At 43.8% G+C, this 15526-nt stretch overlaps 1 protein-coding gene across 3 annotated transcripts in view; it reads right to left on the bottom strand.

Moving 5' to 3' along the window:
• Positions 1-505: 505 nt before the first annotated feature.
• LOC119480529 (partitioning defective 3 homolog) overlaps positions 506-15526 on the bottom strand; it is a 431832-nt gene continuing 416811 nt past the window's right edge. For all 3 annotated transcript variants that reach the window (XM_037756853.1, XM_037756854.1, XM_037756855.1), the window contains 2 exons: positions 8235-8365; positions 506-1118 (listed from right to left, as the gene is read on the bottom strand). In XM_037756853.1, coding sequence (XP_037612781.1) covers positions 680-1118; positions 8235-8365 — 570 coding nt within the window. In that variant the 3' untranslated portion in view covers positions 506-679. The remainder of the gene's footprint in view (positions 1119-8234; positions 8366-15526) is intronic.

Below are 15526 nucleotides of genomic sequence, written 5' to 3'. Positions count from 1 at the left end.
GGGGGTGAGCGGTCATGCCCAAAAACCCCAAAGCTCTGACTCCACAGTTCACACACGCTGCTTAACCTCCACACTTTGTCACCACACGCCGCCTCCTGCCGGCGCTCACACACACACACACACACTCACAAACACGCGCTACGCACTCACATAGTTCAACAAAGTCCCCACGAACAGCAAAAATAAGTCTCGGCCACACAAGCGTGGTATCGACTCTCCACCCGAGTGGTACGAAAACATGCCTTGTGCTCGGGGGTTATTACGTTTAGGATGCGCTGCTGTCAGATGTGGCGATGCAGACGGTGATGGCCCGAACCGATCGCCTTCTGCTGTGATGTCTGCTTGAACGGATGGATCACATGGATGGGTCAAAGCTGCAGATCATGAGCCCAAATAAATGAGGCCGATGCTTACAAAAAAGATTGAGTAGAAGGCACTTGTACACGTAGTTAGATGATCACGATTCTGGGCAGTAAAATGAATCATTTGTATTTGATGACGATAGACGATAATGGTTCATATCATTAAAAAAAATCGTTCTTTTTTTTTTTAAATATTAACATTTTCTATCAAGAGTCTTATAAAAATCTTTGTATCTCAGCATTTTATAAAACACACTTTTCCCTCTTTGTATTTTTTTTCCCTGTTAGAATCTCCCAGAAGTTCCATCTTCTAGTCGTTAGGAGTAAAAGAGCCTCCCTTTCTCCGAACCCTGAAGCCTGCTGAGCTTGGCGAGCTGAGAAGGCGACGGCGGTACGTCCTGTCTGTAGGGGCCCTTGGTCTGAAGTGCGGCCTGCAGAGCCGGAGCAGAGCCCGGGGCCTGGGGGTGGTCTCTGCTGTGGTCGTAGGTGATCGGGGCTTCCTGCGCCGGAGGAAGAGGAGGAGGAGGCCTGGCCTTGTTGGCCTCCTGCTCTCTTCGCCTCTGCTCCTGCCTCAGCAGCTCCTGGGTCTCTAAGAGGACTCGGGCGTTGAAGTTGGACGTTCCCAGGTAGCCGTTACGCGACCCCTGGCCACCGGAGTAGCGAGGGTTCTCCTTGGATGTCTGGAATCCCTCTGCTGGCGCGTACACCTTGTCCCACGACTCCTGGGACGCCGTGCTGGGGGTCTTACGAGGTTGCCTATAAACACACGGAGACAGGTAAAGAGGTCAATCGTTGCCGTTGAGTGAGTCGCCTTAAACAGAATCTAAAAGGGACCAGAGGAGGAGAGCTCAGAAAAGATTGCTTTATTTTCCCGCCCCTGGGTCAGCGCTATTGAAGGGGAATTCAAAAGAAACTGCACTTCAGCACAGAATGTGGCCATTTTCACGTTTTGTGCGATTAAAAAGGGGAGATGCGGGTGGCGGCGTCGAGTTAAAATAGTGAAAGCAACATGAGCGGAGCAAAGAGGGATCTGTTATAGTCTGCTGCATGATTACACTGAATCCTGAGACATGAAGACATGAAAGAAACAGGAAACAAACAGGGGAAGCCTGGAACGCCCACGGCGCTATTAGTTCCACATTGTAAACAAACACAAATGTTAAAACCTCCCTGAGAAAAATGGCCGCTTTCATCCATTTAACTATTTTTTTTTTTTTTTTGGAGACGCAGACGGGTGCTCTTACAGCACAGACAGAGTAATGGCAGGCCTCGCGGCGTTATCCGCCTTCTACTCATCTTCAGTCTGCCTGCCAGCCCCTACAGTGACAGGACAGCCCGAGATGCACGCGTATTATCTCTCATACAAAACGCCCATACGACATACATGCTCCCCTTTCCGGAAATTGGCCCCCGGAAAGCTGTCATGGGGAACTGCCAGGTCTTTGGCTAAAGTGTCAAGTTTGCTCCTCCATTATTAGGATCCATTAAGGCCGCCGTGCGACGGAAGACCTGTGACAGTGTCTTTTGAGTCAGGGGTGCTAAGAGGAATCCCATTCACACCTCGCTGACCCGCCGAGCGCTTAAAAGGCTTTTGAGTTCACGGCACACAAGCCTGCAGAGGGAGACAGGGACCCGGCATGCTTTTAGGCCAAAACGCCTGCGTTTGTTATCTGGACGAGTCTCTATTCCAGAGAGGCTGACAGGAACAAAAGACAGAACATGATGTATTGTTCAAAGAGCTTGTGTTTCTGACAAAAATATTAAATTTTTTCTAAAACTGAAACCTCACAATGGAGATAATGACAATGAATTCCACCTTGGACCTTCATTGCTTATTTTATATGTCCTGCAATGTTGCTTGACAGATAAAAAAATGACTTAGATGATAAATTTGATTGTACCTAAATTAAAAAAAAAAAAAATCCTAGACTACACAGGTTGCCACCAAAGATACACCGTGTTTTTGATGGGTTTTCCCTTCTCAAAATGTAACTGTAAACTGTGATTGGCTGCTTCCGTTTCCTTCTACGAGCTCCCGATGGCGGCAGAGATTGTTGATAGTGAAAAGAACGTTAAAGGTGCCAAATTCAAAATCTAGAGCATGTCTATGATTGAGGGATTGCCTCCACATGGCTCTCAATATGGCGACGGCTGAACCGGTGGCAAGCAGCTAACGGTGCTAATCTGGGGCTGAACCGGAGAGTGGGTGTTATGCTTCCGTGACAACGGCGTGGGTTGGGACAGCGTTATCAGCGACAACCGCCATATGAGTGTAGTGCAGAGCGGCAACGATTAGCTAGCCAGTAGGGCACAACAGAGCAACGTATTCTCATAACGGTTCGTATGATATCTTACACAAAGCTATTACCTCATTTTTCATGTGTTTTCTTATGAATGTCCAGCGTCAATATCCGCTCAAGTCTTTTCAAAATAAACTTCAGTCTTCACAGGAAACAACTTGGTTAGGTTTAGGAAAAGATCAATTTGGTTAGGTTTAGGAAAAGATCATGGTTCGGGTTAAAATAACACCGGATGTGGTGTAACTTAAGTACAGGACAAATGAATCAACGTTGACTTCTGGTTTCACACAGGACACAAACACCGGTCTCCTGGGCTAAAGTCCACCCTGACCCCCCCCCATGCTGTGTTTGTCACTCTTAATACATCCTGGTTCACAATTATGTGGATTGCATGGGAATTGATTTTGTGGGATATACTGTATATGGCTGAATTTTCTTCTTTCCTGCCAGTTAAAGCAGCAGTGGGTAGAATTGAAGCAAATATGATTTAAAAAAGTTATTTTTATAAAACAGTCACTATATCCTGACAGCAGTGCATGAGACAGGTAATCTAAAAAAAAGTGCATCTGTTGAGCGATATTCAGCCCCTTTTCCAGTAAGCTAACATGACATGTTTGGTATCAACGGATTCATCGCAATCTCAAGATTCATATGATACCACTGTATGTTCTTAATGATCTTAAAAACTGGAACCCGCAATGGCCTTCAAATGTAATGTTAATGCCAGTCAGATGATCCACCATCATTTTCAGAGGGATAAAATTATGGACAAGTGAACAAGGACTGAGGAGGAGAATAATTCCAATTTTGAGATCTCTGTGATCAATGAGACAAGCAGAGTCTAACTGAAATATAGCCTATGGTTCTATTTTTCACTTTCACTATTGTTCAGGCTGCAGTTTCATTTTTGGCCTATTCAAATAAGACTATTTCATTTAAAAGATGTATATCAGCTTACCTTGTTTTTTCAATGTGTTACTGTTACTGCTGCATTCTTGTCAGATTTATTTACACTGTTTAAGAACTTCCTGGCAGGGTGCGCTTTGCGAGTGCACAACAAAATTGTCAAAATGCCAAAAAAGTGGAGGGGCACCAGCTAGAATCTTGCATCGGGCACCAAATTGGTCAAGACCGGCTCTGTTCAGGGAGGCGAAGAGCTGAAGCACACAGCCCTGTAATGTCAGTATCTGAGCCTCCGTGAGCGTATAGGTCTACATTTATGCATGTGCGGACAAATGTGCATGCATTTATGTACCGTACATGTGCGGCACAAACACATTATCTTGTTCCGCTCCGTGTATGCGTGTGCGTGCATGTAGAGCATGTGTAAGTATGAGGGTAATTGGCGGAGGGGCAGATGTAGGGACAGACTGCAGAGAGAGCCCCGCCACATGCTCTGTATCTGGGTTTCGCTGTCTGGGCGAGCCGCCATGCATTTACACCCCGGCTTGGCTCGCGGAGCAGCCAGCGCCGCTCGCAAGGGAGAAACCCGGGGACGCCTGTTGCACGAGGACCCTGCGATCTACGTTTCCAGAATGACCTTTTAGGTTTGTTAAGTAGAAAAATGGAGATTTAGGAGGGGGAAAGTCTGAGAAGAGAACGGAGACGATGGCATTGTTCCACAGGAATGTAATTGTGATTGATGCGTCAGGGGAGTCGGCTCTCTTATCACCTCTACTCCTGTGCCAGAATATGTCACAAAGTAGATTAGTTACATCTACAGAGGGAGGGGATGGGAAAATACATCATGCCAGAGAGCGGGGGTAAATTTAGAATGACAGAACATAACAAACAAAGCCAGGAAGTTGGCTTCGCTGAAACATTTGTGGCCGGCCGTGTTTCTTTAAAACAGCTGGGAAGAATCAGAGTTTATGAGGAGGAGGAGAAAGCGCACATACACATGCACAGACACAAAATGATTAGGCGGAAAAAAAAATGCAACGGGCAGCGGAACAAACGTACAAATAAATTGTCTGCAAACCTGGAATAATGTTTTCTTTATAGGGTGGAACTATGTTGTTTTGGAGCTGCATTGGATAGATGGAAGAGCTACTGGCGGTTCACATTTAAGAACCTTATCTTGACCGCATTCATGTGTGTGTGTGTGTGAGTGTGTGTGTGTGTGTGTGTGAGCTCTTTCAGGCTAATCAGCGGTCTCTCTTTCCTACTAACACACTCGTTCCTCTCCCGGCCCCTCTCTCGCCCCTCCACCGCCTGTCACCGCTAATCCTGCTCCGACAACAAGCCTTCATTAGTGCTCTTCCAATCCTCACATCCCAGACAGCCAGCTAAGCCTGGCCGTCATCAGATAACTGGCTACCACGGCTTCTTCTGGAACCTCTTTGGGAAGGAGGGTTTTTTCTGTGAGGGAATGTCCCCCTTTCAGCTTCATGTTTTGGAGGAGGAGGAGGAGGAGGAGAGGGGTGAAGGGGTTCCAAGAGAGAGGCGGTTGGCGTTAGAAGGAGAATCGTGGATATTAATCTTAGCTCTTTAATGAGGAGCTGCGCGGAGACACGAGCTCTGAAAAAGCCTTAGCCAGGGGGTCAAACGTCAAGCCTGAGCTCATGCGACTCTCCGCTTAAAAAGACGCGATGAGATTACGAGAGGAATGCGTATCAAAGGCCATCCTCGCCTCGGCTTTCTGGCTCCGGCAACACCAACTTTCCCAAGAGAAGTAACCTCCTGAGAGGAGGGAGGTGGACAGACGGGGTGGAGGAGGCAACTGTCACATCACATGAGATGCCAGCAGATAACACCTATGAAGTGAATGCACAGATCAGTCTGCCGGCTTATACAGGCCGCATTGATTATGCGTCCACGTGGACCGCAAAATCCATAGCCATAGACAGGAACATGTTCTTAATCGACCCGGCGGTGACTGCTCGGAGACGGCGTAGCAATAGAGGAGCGGCTATGAAGAAAATGATTGCTGTTTGTGCAGGGAGAGATTAAAATCACAGGAGAGCAGAGTTACTCCGGCCAAGAAAATTAAAAGACCACACATACTGTATATATGCACTTAGAGAGTGTTCCGTCTTTGTTTAAACTGGCCCGGCAGAAAAGTTAAATAAATCAAACTTCGTTTTCAACATTTTGAGGAAACGATGTTTATTTTATGACTAGCTTTTAAATCCTTATGTCAGTCAAAGTATAGAATGTGTGTCTTTGGTGACTTTCTTTTTAAGGGATGTAAGAGATAAATTGTGGAAATGTTCCACAAGAAGTGGCTGGCTTTGCGATTTGCATTGACTAAAGTGCGATTAGGGAGCTTCAGAGGATTGGTGGAGGCACAGATACACACACATACAGAGCGAAGGCAGGAAATGCAAATACCGATACTAAACTCTCTCTCGCCCCGAAAGCCTCGAGATGTAAGATATGGTAAGCTTTATTGGCATCTCTTTGAAAAAATATGCAAAAGAATCGAAACAGAAAGATGGAGGAGATGAAGAGCATGCGGTTGTCGCGCTGAACTCAAGCTGTGTAAGACGGAGAGAAAAGTCCATTTAAAAACATGATATCGAAGATGTTCTTCATTGTACTGGAAGTGTTTGAGAGGAGGGGCGGGGGTGGGGGTTTGATGCCTGTGACAAAGTCACCACTTCTTCAGGGTCAACATTGACTTAATGAAAGTGAATATCAGTCAGATATTTCCAAGCGATCACATTAAATGATTTCATTCAAAGAGTTTTCGCTAACAATCATTTAAATGTCTGGAGGGGGAGTTGAAAGTGTCTTTGTGGTGATTGACTTTGTAAACCAAAGAGAGACGTTAAAGAAAGTGTAGAGAAAAAAGAGGGGAAAGGCACAAATATGAGGGAAACGGATGGTAATCGGGAAAAAAGTGGAATGAAGAGGTTGAGAAAGGGCAGGGAGGACGTGATAAGTCACAGAGAGGGGAGGGAAAGAGAGAGAGAGAGAGGAGGACGGAGACAGACAGATGGAATAAAGAAAGGAGAAGACAAGAGGACGGAGACAGACGGAATAAAGAAAGGAGAAGAGAGAGGAGGACGGAGACAGACGGAATAAAGAAAGGAGGAGAGAGAGGAGGACGGAGCAAGGTAGAATAAAGAAAGGAGAAGAAAGAGGACGGAGACAGACGGAATAAAGAAAGGAGGAGAGAGAGGAGGACGGAGACAGACAGGTGGAATAAAGACAGTAGAATGGAGAGGAGGACGGAGACAGACAGATGGAATAAATAAAGGAGAAGAGAGAGGAGGACAGAGACAGACAGGTGGAATAAAGAAAGGAGAACAGAGAGGAGGACGGAGACAGACAGGTGAAATAAAGAAAGGAGAAGAGAGAGGAGGACGGAGACAGACAGGTGGAATAAAGAAAGGAGAACAGAGAGGAGGACGGAGACAGACAGGTGGAATAAAGAAAGGAGAAGAGAGAGGAGGACGGAGACAGACAGGTGAAATAAAGAAAGGAGAACAGAGAGGAGGACGGAGACAGACAGGTGAAATAAAGAAAGGAGAAGAGAGAGGAGGACGGAGACAGACAGGTGGAATAAAGAAAGGAGAAGAGAGAGGAGGACGGAGACAGACAGGTGAAATAAAGAAAGGAGAAGAGAGAGGAGGACGGAGACAGACAGGTGGAATAAAGAAAGGAGAAGAGAGAGGAGGACGGAGACAGACAGGTGGAATAAAGAAAGGAGAACAGAGAGGAGGACGGAGACAGACAGGTGGAATAAAGAAAGGAGAACAGAGAGGAGGACAGAGACAGACAGGTGGAATAAAGAAAGGAGAAGAGAGAGGAGGACGGAGACAGACAGGTGAAATAAAGAAAGGAGAACAGAGAGGAGGACGGAGACAGACAGGTGAAATAAAGAAAGGAGAACAGAGAGGAGGACGGAGACAGACAGGTGAAATAAAGAAAGGAGAAGAGAGAGGAGGACGGAGACAGACAGGTGGAATAAAGAAAGGAGAAGAGAGAGGAGGACGGAGACAGACAGGTGGAATAAAGAAAGGAGAACAGAGAGGAGGACGGAGACAGACAGGTGGAATAAAGAAAGGAGAACAGAGAGGAGGACAGAGACAGACAGGTGGAATAAAGAAAGGAGAAGAGAGAGGAGGACGGAGACAGACAGGTGGAATAAAGAAAGGAGGAGAGAGAGGAGGACGTAGACAGACAGGTGAAATAAAGAAAGGAGAAGAGAGAGGAGGACGGAGACAGACAGGTGGAATAAAGAAAGGAGGAGAGAGAGGAGGACGTAGACAGACAGGTGAAATAAAGAAAGGAGAAGAGAGAGGAGGACGGAGACAGACAGGTGGAATAAAGAAAGGAGAAGAGAGAGGAGGACGGAGACAGACAGGTGGAATAAAGAAAGGAGAAGAGAGAGGAGGACGGAGACAGACAGGTGGAATAAAGAAAGGAGGAGAGAGAGGAGGACGGAGACAGATAGGTGGAATAGAGAAAGGAGAAGAGAGAGGAGGACGGAGACAGACAGGTGGAATAAAGAAAGGAGGAGAGAGAGGAGGACGGAGACAGATAGGTGGAATAGAGAAAGGAGAAGAGAGAGAAGGACAGAGCAAGGTGGAATAAAGAAAGGAGGAGAGAGAGGAGGTCTCACCGTGGCAGGGAGCTGTACGGTCTGTGTGCTTGTTGGACACCATCTCTGTCCTCTTGCTGCTGTTTCTGGACCTGAGTGTCAACCGTTACCGAATGGCGTCCGCTCGGCGGCAGCTCCGTCCCGTTGCTCACCTGTAACATCCCAAAAAAAAATGACACGAGTTGAGACACACATGTTTAAAAAGACACAGTAACACAGAAAGAAATGAAGACAAAATGGTTGACATTCCTGTCTTTGGACACAAATCTGGAAATAATGAAGACACACACACACTTAGATGATAGAATATATTTCCCTCAGCACAGCAGGTGGTTTGTCAGTGTGATGCCTCCCGTGTGTTGAGCTCCGCTCAGGGAACAGGTAGTTAGTAGGTGTGATTCCATGATGACAGCAGCACTAAAAAATGCACCTGTGCCGGTGGAGGAAAACCGTCCCCTGATACTTTTTAAAAAGGTGTAATTCATCAAAATATAGGACACTTCTATGAATTACAAATCCTTGGTTTACTAGAATGCCAGACAGCACAGTTTGTACGAACATTCTGAGAGAGTGAGTGAGAGCATTGCATTGTGGGTTATGTGTAGCATTAAAGGTTCCATATTGTATAAAAGTGAGATTTTCATGTCTTTTATATCATAAAGCAGGTTAAAGTGATATATAAATACTGTGAAAGTATCAAAACACTCAATCCATGGAGAAATACACGCAGACCGTATTCAGAAACTGTGTGTTTGAAACAAGCTGTTAGGATTTCTGTCCATTTGTGATGTCACAAATCTACAATATTTAGACCATTTCACGGTTTTAAACGTAAACATTCTTAATGTGTCCCAGTTTATTTCCTGTTGCGGTGTATGTGAATGACATCAGCTGACAGGATGTAAACTTGGACCCAAGCTGTTTCCTGGAAACGCAGTTCCGTTGCCATTCCGTTGAAATGCTCTAAAACAGAGCGTTTCAGACAGAGCTTGAACACAGGTATATTCAGAGAGACAGTATGATAAAAAATAATGTGTTTTTTGAACATTAAAGCATGTAAACATGTTCTAGTAGAAACACAAAATACAAACATGAACCTGAAAATGAGGACCTTTAAGGGAATACTTCACCACCAAAATGTCCATCTGTATATAAATTACTCACCACGTGATACCTTGAATTCTTGAAGACAACTTTGTTTTTCTCTCATGCCTCCATAAGGCAACATTCATTTACAAAATCTCACACAACTCCTGCAGTATCCAGGTCTCATTTATCCAGTCATATGCTCATTACTTCCCAAACACATGCCTCTTTGCTAAAGCTTTACTATTTAAAACACTTCCACATAAACAGTCTCACGCTCGTGCAAGCACGCTACTAGTCCGTGCGAGTACACTGTTTATGAATCAGTGTAAACGCAGCCGCCCATTTACTTCAATTCATCAAGACTTTTCTCCGTTTTTGGATTCTTCTTTCTCCGTGGAGGCATGTGAGAAATACAAAGTTGTCTACACAAATTCATGGTAACATGTGGTGAGTAATTGATTTACAATATATGATCATTTTGGGGGTTGACATTTTCCTTTAATGCTGTTTGGCTATAGCAAGTTTAAAGTCTGTTTTAGTGTGTCTTTTAAAGATAATCAAGAATAAAACTTATTTAGTTAGCTCATTCTAGTGAAGTCTCTGATGCCACAACCCGGTCTCACGGGAAGGCATATAGATACCACGACATTACAAGGACATTCCGCGTGTCATGAGTATGCATTTTAGCCTTTTTGCGTGTCATTTGTACATCTCTACTCTACTCTACTCTTTCTGTGAATCAGAGTGCTAAATATATCATATCAAATTTGATATAATATAGTAATATTTTGCTGTGTATTTCTGAACACATTAAGCACCACTAGTATGCTGAGGACATCAAATATAGACGAGTATCACCAGCCGCTGCTTCATTTCACAGGTCTGCGTGTGACTCCACTACACACCACTAACCTGTACCAAGTGTGCATGTGTGTTTGTTGTCTGATCGTCGGCTAGGCGTTGACATGGAGATATCATCTCCCTCAACACCAGCTAACGAGCTGGCTGATGAAAGAACATGACAAGCCAATTAAACAGAGGCTGAGCTGAGGAGGTGTAGCGAGCGTGGCTCGACCAAAGTGTCACTTTTCATAAGGCTCGGACGCTAATGCGGTAGGCAGGTGGAGGGTGTTGATGGTTTGTGTGCATAAAAATAACCAATCATTTTCACAGTTTTACTGAGTTTTTAAAGTGAAAGGAGCAGTCAAAGAATCAGCGGTTGGCATCTTGGGAAGAGATTTTCTTAAGTGGGGAAAATCTGTGTGTGGGTGTTTCTGAAACTACAGGCATTTTTAAGTCCCAACAAAGAAATTTGGGATTTTTATTCAAATTTACAGTGCGATGCTTGATAAAGACATATATACATATGTTATTACCCATCTTGACATAAAAATAATCACTAAATAATGTGATTAAATACAATTTATGGAGCATTTTATGGGTCCAAACACCACTTTTCTTCATGTCCTGTAAACTGTAAAATACGTAAAATGAGCTTGTTCAATTATAATAATTTCAAATGGAATTTTTCATATACATATTACTTTATATGTACCGTATTAAAAAAACATTTTTTTGTTTACAAATCATTTATATGACATGACTTCTGAGTCCTTACCGTGACACTGAATAAATATTAGGATTTTTTTCAAAGCCAAACAAATATAGTTTCCATGGAAACAGAACTTCAGAACTTCAGAAACAGAACCTTAATGGTTGGGCCGCCCACATAGGTGACCCTCAAGATAAAAAAACTAAAAAAAAAGTTAAAGATCACCTTTTCTTCTGAAGTACTTATTATGTGTCCTTACCATACAGCTTGTGTATTTTGAACTACATTTTAAAAAATAACTTCATATTACTGTTGAATTCATGTATATTAGATGCTAAGAGTCAAAGCTAACGTAGCAGACCTTGCTAGCTGCCATTCATCTGCAATATTAGCAAACATGTCATGTCTGCAACATCTCATTTAAGACATTAGAATTGCAATTTCTGTCATAAAATAAAACATATTTTTATTTTTTTTGTGTATGAAGACATCTTTGTTTACTGTCTAAAATGTTTAGGGAGAAAATCATAAAATCCCCTAATTTAATTTAATTTAATTTTTTTTTTTTATATCAATATTTACAATGATGCACAAAGCTTAATGAAAATTAATTTAAATATCTAAAAAATAAACAGATTCAAATCTTAACTACTACATGTAATTGTGTGCACCTGTTTCTACAGTATGTATTACATACGCTAATGGTTAAAATTAATAGAGGCTATTTTATTTTATTTGGGAGAGTTAAAAGTGACCGTAGTTGCAGAAACATCCGTGTATGTGCTTGTGTTTGTGGGGCGAGTGGTTTTAGAGGGGTAATAGCACATGACAGAATGGGTGGATGGGGTGAAGGTGTGTTGGCTGGATTGTAAGGCTGTCAACAATAAATGTCTTCTTGGAAACATCTTGTATTGTTGAAACGGCTGCTTCCCTCCTCACTCGGACAGCTGCAATAACAGCACAATTACATTTCACTCAGCGTCAATAACAAGTTCTTTCTCTAAGCCCTCCAAGTCCTAAAAAAAATAATAGTATTCCACGTGGGTGAAGTGAATTGGACTCATATGTTTCAGGTTTGGCTGCAACAACACGTTCCCCCCGGCTCAGAAAGTGTAGAGCACATAAACGAATATCAGATGAACGCTGAGGTGGGAAAAAAAGGAGAAATTATTTTACTGGGGCCAAATGTGGTGGTGAGAAAATAATTAGTCACGCACACTGAAAGTTTTTAATGCGATTTTGAAAGGAAGCGGTGAGGAATCCGGAGGTGCTCGACGCTTCGGTTTAGAAAAAACGACGGGTTGAGGTTGGATGACGCCATGCCAAGAGAAAATGCATGAGAAATAGCCAGGAGAGAAAATCTGTCAGCGTAATGGCATTATCCAGGGAAGGAGAATCAGATTATTCCATGTTAGGCCTGGAATACAATGCCATATAAAACATGACATTTGTTGAAATCGAATCAAAGAGACGTCCGTGTTCGTTTTTATCCAATAATGTGAAAAATGATGTCAATACGGCACGCTTTTATCTCTCTTGTTTCCTCGGTGGTGTCGCGGGGAAGAAAAAAAGAAATCACCTGTTTAAACACGAGAGCGTTCGCAGACGGTGAGTCAGGAAGAGGGGGGGACATAATTATGAAAATTATTTGCAGCTATCAAAAATCCGGGGAACAGGAAAGCAGCTGGGAAGGCGTCGAGTTTTAAAAGTTCCAAGGTGTAGTATTTCTTGGTTTCGGAGCTGGTCACCGATATCAAAGCAGGTTGCTGCGATGGGTCAGCGCTAACATATGGCTTTACCGCCCACACTCCTCAGGACGCTGTGTTTGTAGCCCGCCACATAGGGAACAGTTTTAAGTGAGCAGCCGTGCTGTACACAAACAGACATATGGAAGGCATTTTAAGCTGCTAATGGGCAGACAGAACAAGAGGAAAGTGAGAGAATGGTAGTGGAACACCACATCCTGACAAGAGCACAGTTGGATAATGATTCTCTCTTAAAGTCCTCGACCCAATTCCGCCAATTTATTATAAGCAAGCCCAGTCCATTTGCGGTCGGCCGTGGTGTTCAGCTCCGGGCGTAGTATCCATCTGAGAGCGAACAGTGTGGTCTGCCGTTTCCCAGTCCCTAGACCGAGAAACCATTGTGAATGGGATGGTTGGGTTGGTTATCTCTATATCACTTCAGGACTCCGCGGCGTGCGCAAATGGCAGAACAAAATGTTATCTTTTATTGTGAAGATATCTGTGTGGATGAACGTGTGGGGTAATAGTGCTGAAATGTATTATTATGTCTGCTGCACATAAGAGAAGCGTATTGGCTTTGTTCTCTCCTCTCCTCCCTCCGTTCTCAATCTTATCTGTGAACACAGTTTGGCATCAAAGCGTATTGAGTGTGCATGCATGCGTGCATCTGTGCACACGCACACGCCTCAGAGTGTAGATTGTGTCTCGAACAATGCAACAATATTGCATTTGCCATAAAAAAAAGTCTTCGCAATTTCCCACTCCCAACAAGCTAAATAATTTGATGATTGTTGTTCAAACATGTCGGCGAGTCCTATATTGCTTATGGCGGTTGTAATCGTCAGATCAGTAAAAACGTGCTCGCTACTTGCACAACATTGAACAGCAATATCCAATTATCAAGTCAATGAATGGGCGTTATCAGTGGTTATAAGACTCATAGATGTGGGTCAGAATGGGCCTGCTACACACACTAGTAGGTTTTATCATCCATTCACATAGGCGATCGCCGAAAGAAGGAATTAAAGCAGACAACAGCGACCTCTAGGAATTATGACAGGAGCAAAAGCAGAAGTCAACTCCATATGGGGTGGAGGTCGGGGGCAAAGAATGTATATTGCCAAGAAGTGAAAGTCGATTGATTGTTCCATTCCAACATAAGCACCCAGCAGCAGAGCTACGCCTCCACCATTTTGGACTGAAAGCGACTACCGGACGCCAGTAAAACATCCGCCTACAAAGTGACGTACAAAGGTAAAACAACATTAGTTCGATTCTATTGTCAGATTTATTTGTCTCCAACAAAATGGCCTGTTGTGAAACAATAAAAAATATTATAAATATAGTAAGCGTTTTCAGTCCAAAATGGCGGCAGCGGCTGTTGTCAAAACACCAGAATTTCGTCTCTTTGTTTCTATACTTTTTGTCGGGGGCAATGGATGGGACATAAGGGCTTTCGACCTCAGGAGACTGGAGTTTGCATCCTGTGTGAAACAGACAATGTGTAGTTTTCTTTGTGTTCAAAACCTAAAGTTTCACTTTCACTTTTCAAGTTATTTTAACGCAAACATGATCTTTTCCCCTACACTTAACTAAGTGGTTTTGTTGCCTAAAACTTCAGAAGTTGTAGCTTTGTTGGCTAAACCTCAACAAGCTGTTTGTGTTCAATACGTAACGTTTCGTTCAGTTTTACAACGTGTTGCTTTTAAGATTCTGTTTCACTTTTACAACGTTGTAGGTGTAGCAGGCCCCTACTGACCCACATCTATGAGACTGATAACGCACATTTAATGAGCTGATAAACAGTCGATTCGGGGTGAAAATACAGTCAAGTTATTTTTGGTGACCGATATAGTGATGACTTTGTTAAAAATAACCTTACATACAGCCCTGCTTGGCAGCATCACATGACACACCATGTATTGTGTGACTGGTTACAGCAAGGGGCTCACACGCTGTCATGGCACAGAACTACAGCATGTTGTCTTAAGTCTAACCCTTTAGCCCCCGGGGAAGTCAAGTGACTGTGGCTAAAAGTGGCTTATTCTCCACATGATCACATATGAAGGAGTTAGCGGTACACCCAGAAACATAAAGCAACCATATTCACAGTAACCCAAGACCCCCATAAACATAACAAAATGCTCGTAGACACATGTATCCTGGAAACAGTGGAAATAGATAATAAAATCAAAAGAATTCACATAAATAAGGGGCTGCTGTTGGTGTGTTTTGATCCAAGGTAGCAGCATGGTGCTCACTTCTCTGTGTGGCCGCGCTCATTGGCGCTCCAACCCAACAGCACAAATTGATTTTATTGCCGCAGATGGAGAGCGAAAGAGAGAGAGAGAGAGAGAGAGAGAGAGAGAGAGAGAGAGAGAGAAAAAGGCAACTCTTTGGAAAATACATAGCGCTTTATGATGAACATCTGGAAATCCCCTCTCACAGAGCAGCGGGGAGGGAGGGTGGGAGGGAAAACATGCCAGCTCTAATTGTGTGTGTTGGCTCGGGGGCTACATGATAGACAGGGCTTCTCGTGTCCTGGTCATTATTCCATTAAGGAGGAGCCGGGGGTTCGAGGACTGACCTCGGCGCTGTCATTACAGGCGTTCGCAGTAGACATACCTGTGCTCAGTCTCCAACACCCCGGAGACAAGCCAGGGGTCAAACTCACACAGAGGGAGCCTCACACCTCACGCTGCTGTACCTGGTCCTCATTACCATGATCATTTTATTGCACATTTACAGTTTTGTTTTCCCCCAAAAGTGAAACATTTTTTAAGAGGTGATATGTAACAGAAGTCTGTTTGGAATCAGTACGAGAGGATATTGGGTCCTATTGAGCAACAAATAACTAAATCAAATAAAATATGACGTCAAGCTGGGCAGACTGTGGATTTTGATTCATCTTGTATGTAGTGTTAACT

This window comes from Sebastes umbrosus, chromosome 21 (assembly GCF_015220745.1).
Source record: "Sebastes umbrosus isolate fSebUmb1 chromosome 21, fSebUmb1.pri, whole genome shotgun sequence".
Lineage (NCBI taxonomy): Eukaryota > Metazoa > Chordata > Actinopteri > Perciformes > Sebastidae > Sebastes > Sebastes umbrosus.
This window is presented reverse-complemented; position numbering and strand designations above follow the sequence as displayed.